We start from the raw sequence: 16,246 nt of genomic DNA, 5'->3' as shown, positions 1-16,246 counted from the left end.
ACTGGCCCAAGGTAACTCAACTGGCTTCATGCCTAAGGCAGGATTAGAGTCTCCCAGTTTCTAGCCTGATGCCTTCATAACAGTGATGAAATCCAATTTTTTTTACTACCGGTTCTGTGGGTGTGGCTTGGTGGGTGTGGTAGGCGTGGCTTGGTGGGCATGGCAGGGGAAGGATACTGCAAAATCTCCATTCCCATCCCACTCCTGAGGGAAGGATACTGCAAAATCACCATTCCCTCCCCAGTCTGGGGCCAGCCAGAGGTGGTATTTGCCGGTTCTCCGAACTACTCAAAATTTCCGCAACCGGAAATTTCTCCCGAACCTGCTGGATTTCACCCCTGCTTCACAACTACACCACACTGGATCTCTTGGCTTCTTGCAGCTTGTTTGAAATCATACATTCTGCTAAATCTGTTCAGCTGCAGATCAAAGACGGGCCGCAAAAAGCACAAAGCACATCCCAATTTCAGAACTCTATGGAATCCTTGTTTTACTCCGCCTGGCCTGTGAACCTTTCTTGGTGGTCCCGTGAGAAATTAGAGCGGCGCTTCTTCAGAGGAGCCGCCGAGAAAGATCTCACTTTTGAGATCAAGCCAGGCAACGTCCAGTTGTGAAGACTTCAACAGTCAGAATCCTCCAGCTTTTTGCAACCGTTGCTGAGAATTTTTGGCAGAGCTCTGAAGTCTGCTCAGGCTAAGGAAACCGATGGCAGCTCAATCAAATTTACAATATTTAATCTGGAGGGTATCGTGATTTGTGAGCAGTGTTTATCCGGTGACTCATGAGACACAGTCTACTCTTGCCAATCAAGTCCTCCATAACAGTCTCCTAAACCACTGCCAAGGAAACAAGTCGTGACTCCACAGGCAAGAGAACCGCAGCACAGCCATCGATGCTGCAGAGACCAGCAGAGCCTGTGGTTGATGCAGTGCTCAGAGACTATCCCGTCTCTGATCTTTTCCTTTAGCTGCGAGGTATTTTTATGACAGGCTACTGGGAGGACTGCTTTCACACTTTCACTTCTGAACTGCCGTACTTTTAGGAAGAAGAGAGCCTTCTGTGGTGGCAAAAATAAAAGAGTCGGATAGCATCTCTTCTGACTAACCTCTCTTATGAAAAGGCGTGTAATGACTGTCAACTCACTTCATCAGATGCAATCAAAGCTGCTGGGGGTTCGGGAGAACCTCTAGCTAAGATTATGTGCAGTTCGGAAAATCTCCAAATCCCACTCTTGGCTGGCTTTGCCCCTCCCCTCCCAGGAGTCCCCACATGGCCTGTTTTGGATGCAGGTAAGTGCAGTGCACGTTGAGGCTCGGGGAGGGTGAAAAATGGGCCTACCAGAAGTTCAGGAAGGCTGGAAACAGGCCCATTTCCTGCCTCCAGAGCCTGGGGAGGCCGTCTTTGCCCTCCCGGAGGCTCGAGAAAAGCCTCCGGAGCCCAGGGAGGTCAAAAACACCCCACCCCCACCATGGTGCAGGAGGCTGACTGGGCCACGCCCACCATGGCCACACCCACTCAGCAACCGGGCAGAGAACTCCTTGCTAACATTTGTAAAGCCCACCCCTGAATCAAAGGGTTGCCAAGGCATGCTTTTTCCTTAAGTGACGGGGATGACCAGTATCTTTCTACACTGGTTTTTTTTTTAAGTCTCATTCGACTCTCCACCCCACCCCCCAATGAATTAAATTTCCTGGATCTGAAGGTCTGACCCGCTGAATGAATGCATACCCTCTTAATTGCTCTCTGTCTGTTCTGATGGAGAAGGCAGAACCGAAGGGTGGGTAATTACGAGTTTCCTTACATTTTATTTTTATTTTTTGCTTTTTCATACGTTGCCGTAAAAAATGCAAAGCGAAAAACACTGCAGTTGCAGGAAACAGGTCATTAAAAACTCCCCCTTTTGGGAAGAGAAGTACCCCGATCACAATTAAGAAAAGATTATTCAAGGGGGCAATTAGGCAGCTAATAATCATAACCCTTCCTCCCAACACTTAGAAAACGCCAAAAAAGCAGGAAACTCTTGATGCAGCTGCGATCCAGTCTGAGATCACAGCAGAAAAAAAGAAACTTTCGTCAGCGTGCAGATCTGCAAATTATTTCTGAACGTGAAGTCTTCCAAGCTGATTCGTGTTCAGAGCGACTCTTGACGGTTTTTCAACAAGACTGGAAGAATTGTGAGCTCTGTTAGATCCTTGGATGGCTTCTGAGACAGATGACCAGAGAACATTTCCAATAATATCAGAAGAAAAGCCCCTTCTAGGATGTGCAAAATGCACAAGTACTTCTTGGCTTATAACTGTAAAGGAGCCCATCCATTATGGTCATAAATCCTGACAGTTGTAAAGCAGGTTATCCATGTGACCCGATTTTATAACCATTGCTGCAGTGTTTGTTAAGCAAATGCCCCAATAGTTAAGCAAAACTAATTATCAAATTGTTTGCCATGGGCTGGTTTTGCTGAAAACCAGAAACAAACAAACAAACAAACAAACAAACAAACAAACAAACAAACAAATAGCAATAGCACTTAGACTTATATACCGCTTCACAGTGCTTTACAGCCCTCTCTAAGCGGTTTACAGAGTCGGCCTATGACCCCCAACAATCTGGGTCCTCATTTACCCACCTTGGAAGGAGGGAAGGCTGAGTCAACCTTGAGCCTGGTGAGATTCGAACTGCCAAATTGCAGGCCGCCGGCAATCAGCAGAAGTAGCCTGCAGTACTGCACTCTAACCACTGCGCCACCATGGCTTATAAATGCCGGTTTTCAGCAAAACATCAATTAAGCAGTAATGTAATTGTAGGATGCAGCAAATGGTCATAACTACAAGACAGAGCTGTCGTAACTTTGGAACTTGGTGGCAAGTATCACTGAGAAGGTTCTTTGTAACATCAACCAGTTATTATAACTTATTTTAAATTATAACTTAAATTAAATTAAATTATAACTTAAATTATAACTTGTATTCAAAATGCTTCGCACCTCCTACTATGCTTCGAAATGAGACGGGCGGCAAATAAATCTAATAAATAAATTAGGAGATGCTTAAACACCAGAGCCTCTTAAAAGGTCTGCGACAGAATCTTCTCACTTACGTTTCATGAGTCCCAAAAAAGAAGATGGGATATTTATTTGCTGGAGGCTTCACAGCTCCCTCGGGGAGTTCATCAATCTGTCAGTCAAAGAGAAAGAACGATCCATCAATATATGTCCAATAAAAGGAATCGCATGACTCAAAGATGGACAATGGGAAGGGCTATTCAAACGCAGGTTCAGTGCAGTAGATCCTAAGACTAAAAGCTGGTTGTGTGTAGCAGCAAAGGCGCTAGGCTAAAACTGGGAGATTGTAAGTTCTAGCAGCTGTCCTTGGGGACAAAAGCCAGCAGGATGACTTTGGATCAGTCCTTCTCTCTCAGTCCAACCTACACCACAAGGTCGTTGTGAGCAAACAGGAAGCAGGCACATCAGATTATGAATAGCAATAGCACTTAGACTTATATACGGCTTCATAGTGCTGTACAGACCTCTCTAAGCGGTTTAGAGTCAGCCTCTTGCCCCCAACAATCTGGGTTCCTCCTTTTACCAACTTGGAAGGATGGAAGGCTGAGTCAACCTTGAGCCAGTCAGGATCAAATTGCTGGCAGTAGGCAGAGTTAGCCGCCATAGCAATAGCATTTAGCACTTAGACTTATATACTGCTTCATAGTGCTTTCCAGCCCTCTCTAAGCGGTTTACAGAGTCAGTCTCTTGTCCCCAACAATCTGGGTTCCTCCTTTTACCAACTTTGGAAGGATGGAAGGCTGAGTCAACCTGGAATCGAACTGCCAAACTGCTGGCAGTCAGCAGAGTTAGCCTGCAATATTGCATGCGAACCACCACACCACGTTGCAAAGTAGACCGAGTCACAAAACAGCCGCGGCAGGGATTCCAAGCACCGTTTTAGGGTAGAATAATAGACTCTTACTTATTTATTCAGTTTTTAATCCAGCCTTTCTTTCTTGGTCAACTCAAAGTGGCAAAGATGAAAAAACTGAATAAATAAGTAAGAGTCTATTATTCTACCCTAAAACAGTGCTTGGAATCCCTGCCACGGCTGTTTTGTGACTTGGTCTACTTCGCAACGTCTTGTCTTCTCTGCCGTCTCTTGATGTCTTACCAAGATGAACAGATTCTGCTTGGATACAAGGTTCCTCAAGGCACCCTCCTCTACACTGTACAGTCAAGGGCTTTTCAAACTTGCAACTTGGAAGATAGGTAGACTTCAACTCCCATAATTTTCTAGCTAGCACTGGGAGTTGAAGGCCACACGTCTTAAAGTTGCCAAGTCTGAAAAAAACTTAACAAACTTTTATAGGTAGTAACCAGAAGTATGAATTGTGCCTAGAAGCCTTCAAGAGAAAAAAAATTTCCCAAATCTTCTACAAATAAAAGACTTCCTGTAGGATAAGTTAAAAGAAAAAGGGTCTATTGTATTTTTCGGACTATAAGACACACCGGAGTATAAGACGCACCTTAGTTTTTGGAGGAAAATAAGAAAAAAGCTGATTGGCAGGTGGATCGGCCTCCTGGAATACCCCCAATCAGCTGTTCCCAGTGGTGAATTTTAGCAACAGGTTCCTTGGTTGTGAGCTCTGTGCCTTGGTTTTGTTTTTTGTTTTTTGCTTTTTTCCCCTGCCTCTGAAACTCCCTTACAGAAAAAACTTTTTTCTGCCTCTGAAAGCCTCTGAAACAGCTTCAGAAAAAAAGCCTCTGAAGCTCTGTTTGGGGGCTTTTTTTTCTGAAGCTTCATTTCTGATGCTTTTTTCAGCCTCTGAAACCTCCATTCGAGAAGCTGGGCGGGGCTACATTCGGAGTATAAGACGCACCCAGATTTTCACCCTCTTTTTTGGGGGAAAAATACGGTATTTTTATTTATAAGCCTCCATTCCGTTTCATTCTTTCCTTCTAAAAAATAATCCCAAAACAAGGTATCCCTATTCATACCTGTCCATTTCTCCAGCCTGACCACTCTGGACAGCTCCTATGGTTTTATCCCCACAATTCTGAGAATATGTGATGCAAGAGCTACAGTAATGTAAGAGTTACAGGAGTCATTGATGACTCACAGCTGAGCCATCACACAACCTGTCACCAGACCCTCACTTGACACCGGTGGTGAAATTCAATTTTTTTTACTACTGGTTCTGTGGGCGTGGCGTGGTGTGGCTTGGTGGGCATAGCAGGGGAAGGATACTGCAAAATCTCCATTTCCACCCCACTCCAGGGGGAAGGATACTGCAAAATCCCCCTTCCCTCCCCACTCCAGGGGAAGGATACTGCAAAATCCCCCTTCCCTCCCCACTCTAGGGGAAGGATACTGCAAAATCCCCCTTCCCTCCCCACTCCAGGGGAAGGATACTGCAAAATCCCCATTCCCTCCCCACTCTGGGGCCACCCAGAGGTGGTATTTGCCAGTTCTCCGAACTACTCAAAATTTCCGCTACCGGTTCTCCAGAACCTGCTGGATTTTACCCCTGCTTGACATACCCACACCTGAAGCCCTTATAAAACAGAACACTGACCCTGACATCCCCTAAACCAGGTGTGTCAAACTTGCAGCATCACGTTGTCATCACATGACGTATCGGGACTTTTTCCTCCTTCGCTAAACTGGGGGTGAGGGTAGCCAGTGCATGACGCATCTGGCCCGCGGGCCACAAGTTTGACACCCCTGCCCTGAACTCTGCTGAAGATGTTAACTAGCCTTCCTGGTAACAAAACATTTGGAAACCAACCCACAAGCTCGGAGAACAAACCTCTACCTTCAAGAGCTACAGTTTCAAACGAGACAAGGAAGACCCTGTTCACACACATCCCATCACACATGAAACTTTGAACAAACTTACTACCTTTTGAAGTCATACACGCTATTAGGTTGAAGCTCAGGGGACAGGGATCGGCAGACCTTTCTAAACTTTTGTGGAAAAAAGCTAAAATAAATATAAAATTGCTAGGAAATTGATTAAGGACTAGCAACATGTTCGCGGCATGTTGTTGACTCACCAAAGATGAAAAGAATTGCTTCAGCATCAAAGGGTTTAAAAAGGAGAGGACATTTTCCAGGGCTCTTGTGTTTTTTTTTAAAAAGGTGTTTCCTTATGAACAGCAAGCAGCCATTTGCTCGCTAGTATGGCATAACAATAATATGATATGATTGCTTGACAACACAACGGCGGCTGTTATGGCACCCACCACTGCACTCAAAAAGTAAGTGGGAAGTCTCCCAAGCAAAGGCTAGAATCTCACTCTTTAAAAAACAAACAACAACAACAACAACAACACCAGCTCAGAGCCCAAAGATGCAACTAAAATGCCTTTTGCAAAATTGGAATTTTTATTCCAGTGGCAAGCTCCTCTTTTTTTTCCACTTGGCAGATTCAACTTAAGAAGGTTTCCTTCAAAAATAATGTTTTTAATAAGCAGGTCCACGCTTACTAAATTGGCTCACTGTTTATTTATTTAAAAGGTTTGTGTAGGCCAGAGTGGCTCATAAGCACAAAACAATAAAGACCGTAAAAAGCATAAAAACCACCACAACCCCTCCCCCCTTCCACAAATGAGCTAAAAACAAACAAGCAAATAAACCCTTCCTGGTTCCCAAACACAACACATCTTCACATACTCAACAAATCGTACAGCATCAAGAAGAAATGAATATTTGTAGCTCAGGGTTGAACAGTGAAGTCCTCGGAGCCCTTTGAGTTGTGGCTGTTTCCTTGCAAACATTTCATTACCCAACTAGGTAGCATCATCAGTGCCAAAAGGTGGTAGGTTTTGGTCTTTGTTTATAAAGACAAAGGTTGTTATACCTAGTTGGATAATGAAGAATTTGCAAGAAAACAACCAAGCTGAGAGAGCACCAAGAACTCTGCAAACCGCAGAGCTTCCAGCCTTATACTAACGCATGATTTGTAGGAAAAACTAGGCGTTTAAAACTTTTTGGAAGCAGGAGAACAGGGGCCAGCCAGATCTGGGGTGGTGGGGGAGGGAAAGAAGTTGCAAAGGGCAGAGTTTGGGGGAGGGGACGACTACACCAATCTCATTGGGATTAACATTTAAGTAAACCTCCAACAGGAGCCCCGTTTGCTCTGGTTCATTTGTGGGCTACCAATTTTAACAACCCTGAAGGATGAAGCATCTGCTTCCTTTGAATTATGTTTGTTCCTGACGTTAGAAAGGACCACGGCCCCGCCATATTGTGCAATACAGAAGACAAGACGGTATCATGTACGTGTGTCGATGTCATTAGGCAAAAGACACAGAAGTTGTGTCTTCCAAACCTCTTTCTGAAGGTCTAGAATTTCCAGGTTCAGGATTCCCAGTTCAATATTGTTCGGGAGTTTCCAGTCTCACTCTATTCGGGGCCAGGCTGGAGAATACGTTTCTCTGTCTTTCTCCACCCTTCCCGTTGTGGTTAAATGGTGTGTGCAGGAAAAGGCAAAGGCAGCTGATGTCCCTTTGTATCAGCGACAGTAGAAGCTGGAGGAAGGGAGGGGAGTGTGCGATGGAGGGCGGTGGAACTGCCAATCCACGCAGGGCAATGCAAGACGACTCCTCTTTTGGAATATAAATTTGGAGGAGGGACCTCTTGCATTGTCACCATGGGATTGACATTTCCCCCACCCAATCATGGCAGAAAAGCAACCTGGCCAACTCGGCCCCGACACAAGCATTGATTCCTTGTAAAATGGAAAACAAAATGTGGGCCTTTTATTCAAGCACCGACATCTCTCTCTCTCTCTCTCTCTGCCCTCTGCGGCTCGTTGTATCCTTTCAACACAAAAGAAGAATTCCACTCTGGTATGAATTCCACTTGGAATCAGCTAGCAGGTGGGGTGGGGGAAATAAAAATAATTAGGGCACACGCAGCCTTGGCCAGACAGATTCGGTGACAATTCTTGGCATCCCCCCTCTACACAACGCCAAGTTATGCTCCCCGGGGCCGTTTGTGTTTTCCTGAGACTGCGTTGGCAATTCTTCTCCCCGGCTGCAGGAACCAAAGGGGAAAGAAACAGGGAGAGGGGGGAGTTGCCCACTCAGAACCGCCCGTCCCCCGTCACTGAGATGCGGGAACAAAGGAGGGGCAGGCGAGCATCTGTGTTCACCCCTGCCGCACGACAACCCCCACACTGCTGGCTGCTTTGGGAAAGAAAACAAAACTCCTGCCGAAGTGCCGGCTGTAACACAACCCCACCAGCAGGATAGAGTTGGCACCAAGTAGCAAAATTCTCTTTGTTGCTTCTCCTCCCCTTGTACATCAACCCTCCCAATGTTTGGGAAGATAATAGCCTTTATCTAACCAGACGCTGAAGACCATGGAGAAATAGATCTCATGCCGCTTATGAAGGGAATTGGTGTTAGAATTAGGAGAATTGGGAAGGGAGGGGAGTTCATGAAACCCTTAGCATGATCAGGACTCAGTTCTAGCCTGGTTGAAAATTTTGGGCTTGGACAATCTGGAACTGCACCACCTGCGGTCCAATCTAAGCAGAGTGCACAAAATTGTCTGCTACAGCGTCTTACCTGTCAACGACTTCTTCAGCTTCAACCTCAATAATACACGGGCACACAATAGATACAAACTCAAGATAAACCGCTCCAAACTTGATTGCAGAAAACATGACTTCAGCAACCAAAGTGGTCAACGGCTGGAATGCTCTCCCTGACTCCGTTGTTACAGCCTCAAACCCATACAGCTTCAACCTTAAACTGTCTACCGTAGACCTCACCCCATTCCTAAGAGGTCCGTAAAAGGGGCGTGCGTAAGTGCACCAGTGTGCCTACCATCCCTGTCCTATCATCCCTATCCTACTGTATAATTGTATTAATTTCCTTTGTTCATGTCCTTGTTCATATTTATACCTGCTATCTTGTACATGTTTGACAAACTAATAAATAAATAAATAAGACAGTGGCCCCCCAATTTTGGGGCACTAAGGACTGGTTCCCGAGACAGAGAATTTTCCGTGAACCAGAGGAGGTGTGGTTTTGCGCGGTGCCTGCATCTTGCAGATGGGGCTTTGCTTGTTTGCGCAGCCTGGTTGCTGGCATGCCGCAAATCGGTGCTTGTCCATGGACTGGGGGTTGGGGACCCCTGCCAGTTAAGAGACAGTGTGGGCAGCAATATGCAAGAGACACCTCTGCCCTACCTGGTTGATGACTTTCCAGATGACCACTAGATGGCAGGAGAGAGTTAAGGTGTCTACCCTTTGCTGCCATCTCTTGGTCAACTGCATTTCAGGGGTGGGCATCACTTGGTAATAAATCAAGATACTAGAACATAGAACACAGGAATGGCATGAAATGGGAATTGGTCTTCAGGGTTATCTTGGCTTTTTTACACGTATGATAGAAGTGGCATATACAGACTGTATGGTAACCCATTTGGTATAGGGGTGAAGACATCCGGCTAGAGACTGAGAGACTGGGAGACTGGGAGTTCTAGTCCCATGTTAGACACAAAGCCAGCTGGGTGACCTTGAACCAGTCATTTTTTCCACCTCAGTCCTAGAAAGAAGATTATGGCGAAAGTCTTCCAGAAATCTTGCCAAGGAAACTGCAGGGACCAGTCTAGGCAATTGCCAGGAGTCAACAGCTGATGTCAAGGCACACAACCACATGATAGCCAGATGTAGAGGAAATGGGGATGACCTTAGAGAAACTCAGCAGCAACTGCTAGGAAAGCATGAACAGGAAAGTGTGAGAAAGTAACTTAAGATTTCCCTGCCTTGACTCTCTTTTGTATAGGGAAGCAAGAAGAAATGGTTAGGTTTTCAAGGTTTTTGTACTATAGATTGTACAGTTAGATTCTGTATTCTAACCTCCAATTCTCAGCTTCAAAACTCATTCAAATCTGCGTAATCTTGGCCTCTGGAGGGTGCTTCATGCTGGAATTCATGCTTTCCAACCACCAATGTAACATCCTGAGCCCAATCTGGAAAATGTCCAAATCCTTTGCACACACTAGGAAAAGTGATTTTTTTCTGATGAGAAGGTGATTAGGGAAAATATTAGAATGTGCAGAAATGAACTTGACTAACACTTGCAATTAAGGAGAGAGAACAAATGGAATATTATACGATACGGGGAATTATTTTATCAATGGTTAGAGAATAAAAATGGAAGTTGGAAATAAAAGGAGGAGATTAAAGAAGAGTACAAAGTATCATAAAAATAGAAGTGTAAACAATAGGACGATTGTTATTATTAGGATTATTATGCTTAATATTATTATTACATTCTTATTAGAAGATACGTTAAGAGGAAAAAATGAATGGGTTTACTATGTTCAATATTACAAATGCAAAATCAGAGAATTAATATCAATTTAGTGAATGCTGTTGTAAATTTTGATGGTTATTGCACAAAGAGATTTGTACCCAGATGGCACACTGTTTAAGGGAAGATGAAATGTTTATATTAAAAAAAATTATATATATAAAAGCAAAAACCACTCACGTTGCAATCTCCAGAACCGTAAAGCCAACAAACTTGAAATTTGCCACATATATTCTTCTTGGCTTCTAGGTGCTCACTAAGAATGGCCATCAGAGCATTAGTATTTCCTATACTATTATTAACATGCTCTGATGCTAATTAGTAAGACTTTCTATTCCCCCTCCCAACCTGAAAATAACTCTGGAGAGAAAGGGATAGGATAGGAGAGGCTTTTGTGGGGCAAGGCTGAGGGAGAGAAGGGGATAGGATAGGGGAGGCTTCTGTGGGGCAAGGCTGAGGGAGAGAAGGGGATAGGATAGGGGAGGCTTCTGTGGGGCAAGGCTGAGGGAGAGAAGGGGAGAGGAGAGGCTGATCGTAACTACTCATTAATTTTCAAACTGTAAGTGTCGATTTATCAAGCCCAATCACATAGTTTGGAGCATGGGTATTCAGCTAGTATATATATAAAAAAGAAAATGTCCAAATCCTCTAAAATAAATACATAGTCTACAATTTAAGAACCCATGGGCCAGAGTTCTGACAGTGATATCTGTTTCTCTGAAAGAGAACTCAATTGTTCAGTGGTTTTTTCTCCCCAAAAACTGTTCGACATTTGAGGGTGAGCAGTTGGTAAACACTGTGGCAAGAATCTTTGCTTTGGGGCAAAAACATAACTTCCAGCTCTTTGGCACAATTATATCCTGCTTGGCTTTTCTGACTATTTCATACAGATGATCTCTTTTAATGTGATGTTGTTTACAAAGACACAAAAGATTCCAGTTTATAACTGAAGGACAGAAGTGGAATTATAGCTGCAATTGCCCTTAGGACATAAGTTTTGGGATTTCCAATTCTACTAGTTTGGCCACTTACTATTTATTATTGCTACAATTATTCATAGTGATGGTTAAGTAATAGTTATTATTATTGCAGGACTTGGGTGGCCAATAAATTTAACTAATGATTATTAATAATACAAGTTTCTGTGTAGCAGATGTTCCTCTCCTAAAATTCTACTGTTTTGGTGTTTCTTGCTTTTGATTCACTGCCCTTAATTTTGAAACAAACAAAAAAAAAGTACTTAAAAAAAACCCCCAATAACTACATATATATAAGATTGCTAATTCCCAGCAACCCTTACTCTCACTTATTTCTTAAATGGCCTCAGATTTATTGATGTAACTTTCTTTATCATTTACGCACACAATTTCCTGTTCTATTTCTCTATGAAAGGAAACATTAGGCCCGCTAGATTAATCAGCTAAAGTACTGTGATTCGTTCAAACCAATTAATCAGGTAGAGAATAAGCATTCTGTTGTGTTACTGCAACTTCAGAGTGAACAGACACAATCTTTTCTTCTAACAACAAATCATCTCTCTGGTTGACTACAGCAAAAGTTGCATTTCCTCAGTGTAGCTGGGGAGCGGTACAGCTATTTATATGTATCTAACACAGTGATGGCTAACCTTTTTGCCGTCGCGTGCCAAAAGCAGAGGGAGTGCGGGGAGTGGTTTGCGCACATACATGCTCACACCGAAAATTCAATGTGCCCTGCCCCCATGCATGCATATACGAACCCACCCCCTCGCACTCCCCCGCACTTCTTCAAGAAAGTGGCAGCGTGTGGAAGCCTTTGGCCTAGTATGGCTTCCAAAACTGACACAATGGCCCAGTGGGTCGGGTAGGCCCATTTTTCACCCTCCCCAGGCTCCAGAGGCTTTCCTGGAGCCTGGGGAGGGCAAAAACGGCATTCCCCACCCCTCAGAGACCCTCTCTAGGCCAGAAACAGCCCGTTTTCCGACTTCCAGTGGGCCCAGGAGGCCCGAAAATTAGGTGGACGGCATGCGCATGCGCGCTGGAGCTGAGCTAGGGTAACGCATGCGTGCCCACAGATATGGCTCTGCGTGCCATAGGTTCGCCATCACGGATCTAACAGAACAATTAATTAGCTGATTTAAAAGAGCGATGAGTAGCTAACCACAGTATATATTCTGTTTCAGGTGTGGGTTTGAAAGCCTCAGACTAATCCTGAGAGGACAGCAGTAAAGGCCAATGGTACATTAGAGTTGACTCAAGTAAACTTATATTATGACCTCTTCCTGAGTGAGGTGGTTCACTTAACTCTACGGAAGGAGCTGTGGTGGCACAGTGGTTAGAATGCAGTATTGCAGGTTGACTTGCCCACGGTGTGGAGTTCGATCCTAATGGGGCTCAAGGTTGGCTCAGCCCTTCATCCTTCCGAGGTCGGTAAAATGAGGACCCAGATTGTTGGGAGGCAATATGCTGACTGTGGAGCGGTATATAAGTCTAAGTGCTACTGCTATTTCCTCTTTAGTTTCTTCTTTGATGTGCATAGCCAAGATCCACCTTGAAAAACAACTGTGAATGTTCAGTCAACAGGGAGATGGATATACACACAGGATGTAGTCGAAGGACAGGCAAAGCCGAGGTGAGGAGGAGACATCAAGGGAGGAATTAGCCGGGAATCATTACATTCCCACAAAATCCAACCTCTCTTGAATTCTGTCTCTAGAGTCAATTTAGGACTGACCATTAGTTGATTTAGATTCTTGCATCTAGGCATGAGCAATCAATCAGCTTAACTAGAACATATTGTGTGGTCCCGATTCTTACAGAAGCATCAAATAATCTCCATTATTAGAACTAGCTACCTTTGTCGCTACTTAACTTTGCCACTTTAGAACCTCAGATGGGGACACTGGATACTTATTCTCTGAGTAAGTTTTAAAAAGAGCTTTAAAAAGAACAAATACAAAACCAGCGTTCGGAGCACTGGAATTCTAATTTCTGGAAGCCTACCATAGCTTTCTCCCCAATCTGTTAAATTCGGTCTTTCAAGGCAGCAATGGTGTGCTATCTATGTGCGGATATTCACAATTTTATTCCCTGCAAATGTAGAGTCACCAAATTGGAGAAGCTTTGACACAGATTCTGTACGTTGTTCTAGACAACTCACAACAATGAAAGTGAACTTTGAAAGTTCGTCTTTCCAATATCTCAAGGTGATGGGTTTTTTTTATTTGCCTTAAATCTGACTCATTCAAAACTTTTACAAAATCCAGCAATATAGGCACACAAAGCTTAAAAACCAAATAAAATTCTATCTCACTTCCCTTCTATGTTTTACAGAACTCTCTTTTTGTTGTCTCTGAATGCTTTACAGTCTAATGTTTATCCTTGAAACACCTCAGCTGTACTGTACTAGTTTCTGGAGACCTTTAAGTGTATTCCAATCTGCACTGCTAAGTGGCTTACTATTAGGTGCCTTGCCAACATTTTTTTTTTATTTCAAGGCATGCCTTGTTGCTCTTGACTTGCACAAGACCAAGAGAAAAGGCCATTAGATCAAGAAGTGTTTGTTTGTTTTTTTGTATCAGGAGCCAAATTCACTAGAAAAGGTTACAAACAAGTGAGGTTCCATTCACAGTGTGCAGTCGGCATACAAAACCACACCCTCTCCAGTCTGGAGAAAAACCTTTCTCCATGGAACCAGTCCCTGCTTGGGGGGCACTTTTCTAGTTCAACACCACCACCACCCGTTTAAGCAGGAAACCCCTATACCAGTGACGGCTAACCTTTTTGCCATCGCGTGCCAGGAGCGGGAGGGGGGAGGTTGCGCGCATGCGTACCCACGCCCATAATTCTATGCGCCCCACCCCCGTGTATGACACCCCCCACACACCTCCCACGCTCCTGGCACACGATGGCCCAGTAGGCCTGTTTTTCTCTGTCCCCAGGCTCCAGAGCCTTTCTAGGCTCTCCATCCCCATCCCCCTGGAGGCTGGAAACAGCCCATTTGCCAGGTTCTGGTGGGACCAAAAGGCCCATTTTTTGCTGTCCTCAAGTTCCAAGAAAGGCTCTGGAGCCTGGAAAGAGAGAAAAATGGGCCTTCCCCACCACCCACGAGGCCCTCCGGAGGCAGGATGTCAGGGTTCCAGAAAAACCTCCTCTGCATAAATTTTATTATTATTATTATTATTATTATTATTATTATTATTATTATTATTATTATTATTATTATTATTATTATTATTATTATTATTTATTGAATTTCTAGACCGCCCTTCTCCCGAAGGACTCAGGGCGGTGTACAGCCAGGCTAAAAACATACACAATATACAATATTAAAAACTAAATTAAGACACTTATTACACAATTGGCCGAAAAATTAAAATAATTAAAATCTAAAAAACCCCAATTTAAAATATAAATAGAATTTAAAATTTAAAAGCTAAACAGTTTAAAAATGTTTTCAATTCGCGGCGAAAGGTCCGAAGGTCAGATATATGATGTAATCCAGAGGGAAGTTCATTCCAAAGAGTAGGAGCCCCCACAGAGAAGGATCTTCCCCTGGGGGCCGCCAGCCGACATTGTTTGGCTGACAGCACCCTGAGAAGTCCCTCTCTGTGAGAGCGTACGGGACGGTGGGAGGCATGAGGTAACAGCAGGCGGTCCCGTAGGTTTTCCCAGTTATACAAACCCCAAGACAGGAAACAGCCTGTTTCCCTACATCTGGTGAACCCAGAAGGCCCCAAAATCAGCTGGCCGGTACATGCATGCGCAACCGAGCTGAGCTTGCATGCCCACCGATATGGCTATGCGCGCCACCTGTGGCACGCATGCCATAGATTCACCATCATGGCCCTATACTATTCCAGAGAAATGGTTGTCCAATCTCTTCTTGGAAACCTCAAGAGATGGAGCACCCACAACTCCTGCAGGCAAGTCATTCCACTGATTTAATTGTTCTAACTGTCAGGAAATTTCTTCTTAGTTCTAGGTTGCTTAGTTTAGATTAGTTCTTCTGTCTTTGGGGGGGAAAGTGGATGCATTTTGGGCAACCTTGATGGTTTGGAACACAAATTCCCATCAGCTCCCAAAATAGCCTTTGCCTTTAGCAAGAGACCGATGTCCAAAATATGTGGAAGCCATCAGGGTCCTTTAGAAGTACTTCTATAAGGTCAGGAGACAACAATTTCCAAGATTTCCAACTAGTCGTTTTCTGGGCTTTGGTCCAGAAAAGGCTTTTCAAGATTGCTCTTCCGTTTGTGTGTTTAAGCAGTTGCTCTGAACTTCTGCCCTACAAATTGGAGCAAACTTAAGTAACCGCTTTACTTCAGAAAAGAAACGAAGGCATATTCCTGCTGTTAAAATTCCAAAAAAAACCCCAACAACAACCCATTAAACAGCACAGACCAAAATGGGACAGAAACCATACCTAAGCTGCCACAGCTGTGCCGTAATAAAGCACTCAACTCTTTGGTTTACCCTTTGGTTAATGCACGACTTACTGAATCAACTGCAGTTTACGGACAATCGTGGCTGACGTCTTGCAAATATTGCTAAGGCAAAGAAACAAAAGTTTTGGCTTAGGGAGAAACATAAACTCAAGACAGCGGGAAGTTTTGCCACGATATGAAACGCAGGTGAATCCTACCCCTAGGTAGAAACATTGATCAAAAGCTCAAAGACAGGAATTGGTTCACCATCCCTGGTTGGAGGCCATGCTTTCAATGCAGAAAATCCCAGGTTTTATCATTGCCTGTCGTGTCCCACTCCTCTGACGGCCGGGTCTGGGAAGTCTGTATCAAGCGTGGCCACGAAGCCTCTGCAGCTTTGCCAAATTCCTGTCAGAGTTCTCAGGGCAGGCAGGAATCCAAGGTGTGACTTCAGCGACCAGATGAGACTTTGCCTGACTCAAGGAATGCCAGAAAGCAGATCCTTTATATAGGCCATGGGGTGTGGC

General features: G+C 44.3%; 1 protein-coding gene across 2 annotated transcripts in view; it reads right to left on the bottom strand.

Annotated features, from left to right (window-relative positions):
- HDGFL3 (HDGF like 3) overlaps nt 1-16,246 on the bottom strand; it is a 39,578-nt gene that overhangs the window by 11,589 nt on the left and 11,743 nt on the right. For both annotated transcript variants that reach the window (XM_058155950.1, XM_058155951.1), the window contains exon 2: nt 3,097-3,173. In XM_058155950.1, coding sequence (XP_058011933.1) covers nt 3,097-3,173 — 77 coding nt within the window. The remainder of the gene's footprint in view (nt 1-3,096; nt 3,174-16,246) is intronic.

Source organism: Ahaetulla prasina, chromosome 13 (assembly GCF_028640845.1).
Source record: "Ahaetulla prasina isolate Xishuangbanna chromosome 13, ASM2864084v1, whole genome shotgun sequence".
Taxonomy (NCBI): domain Eukaryota; kingdom Metazoa; phylum Chordata; class Lepidosauria; order Squamata; family Colubridae; genus Ahaetulla; species Ahaetulla prasina.
The sequence above is the reverse complement of the archived record's forward strand: the minus strand, read 5'-3'. Positions and strand labels throughout refer to the sequence as shown.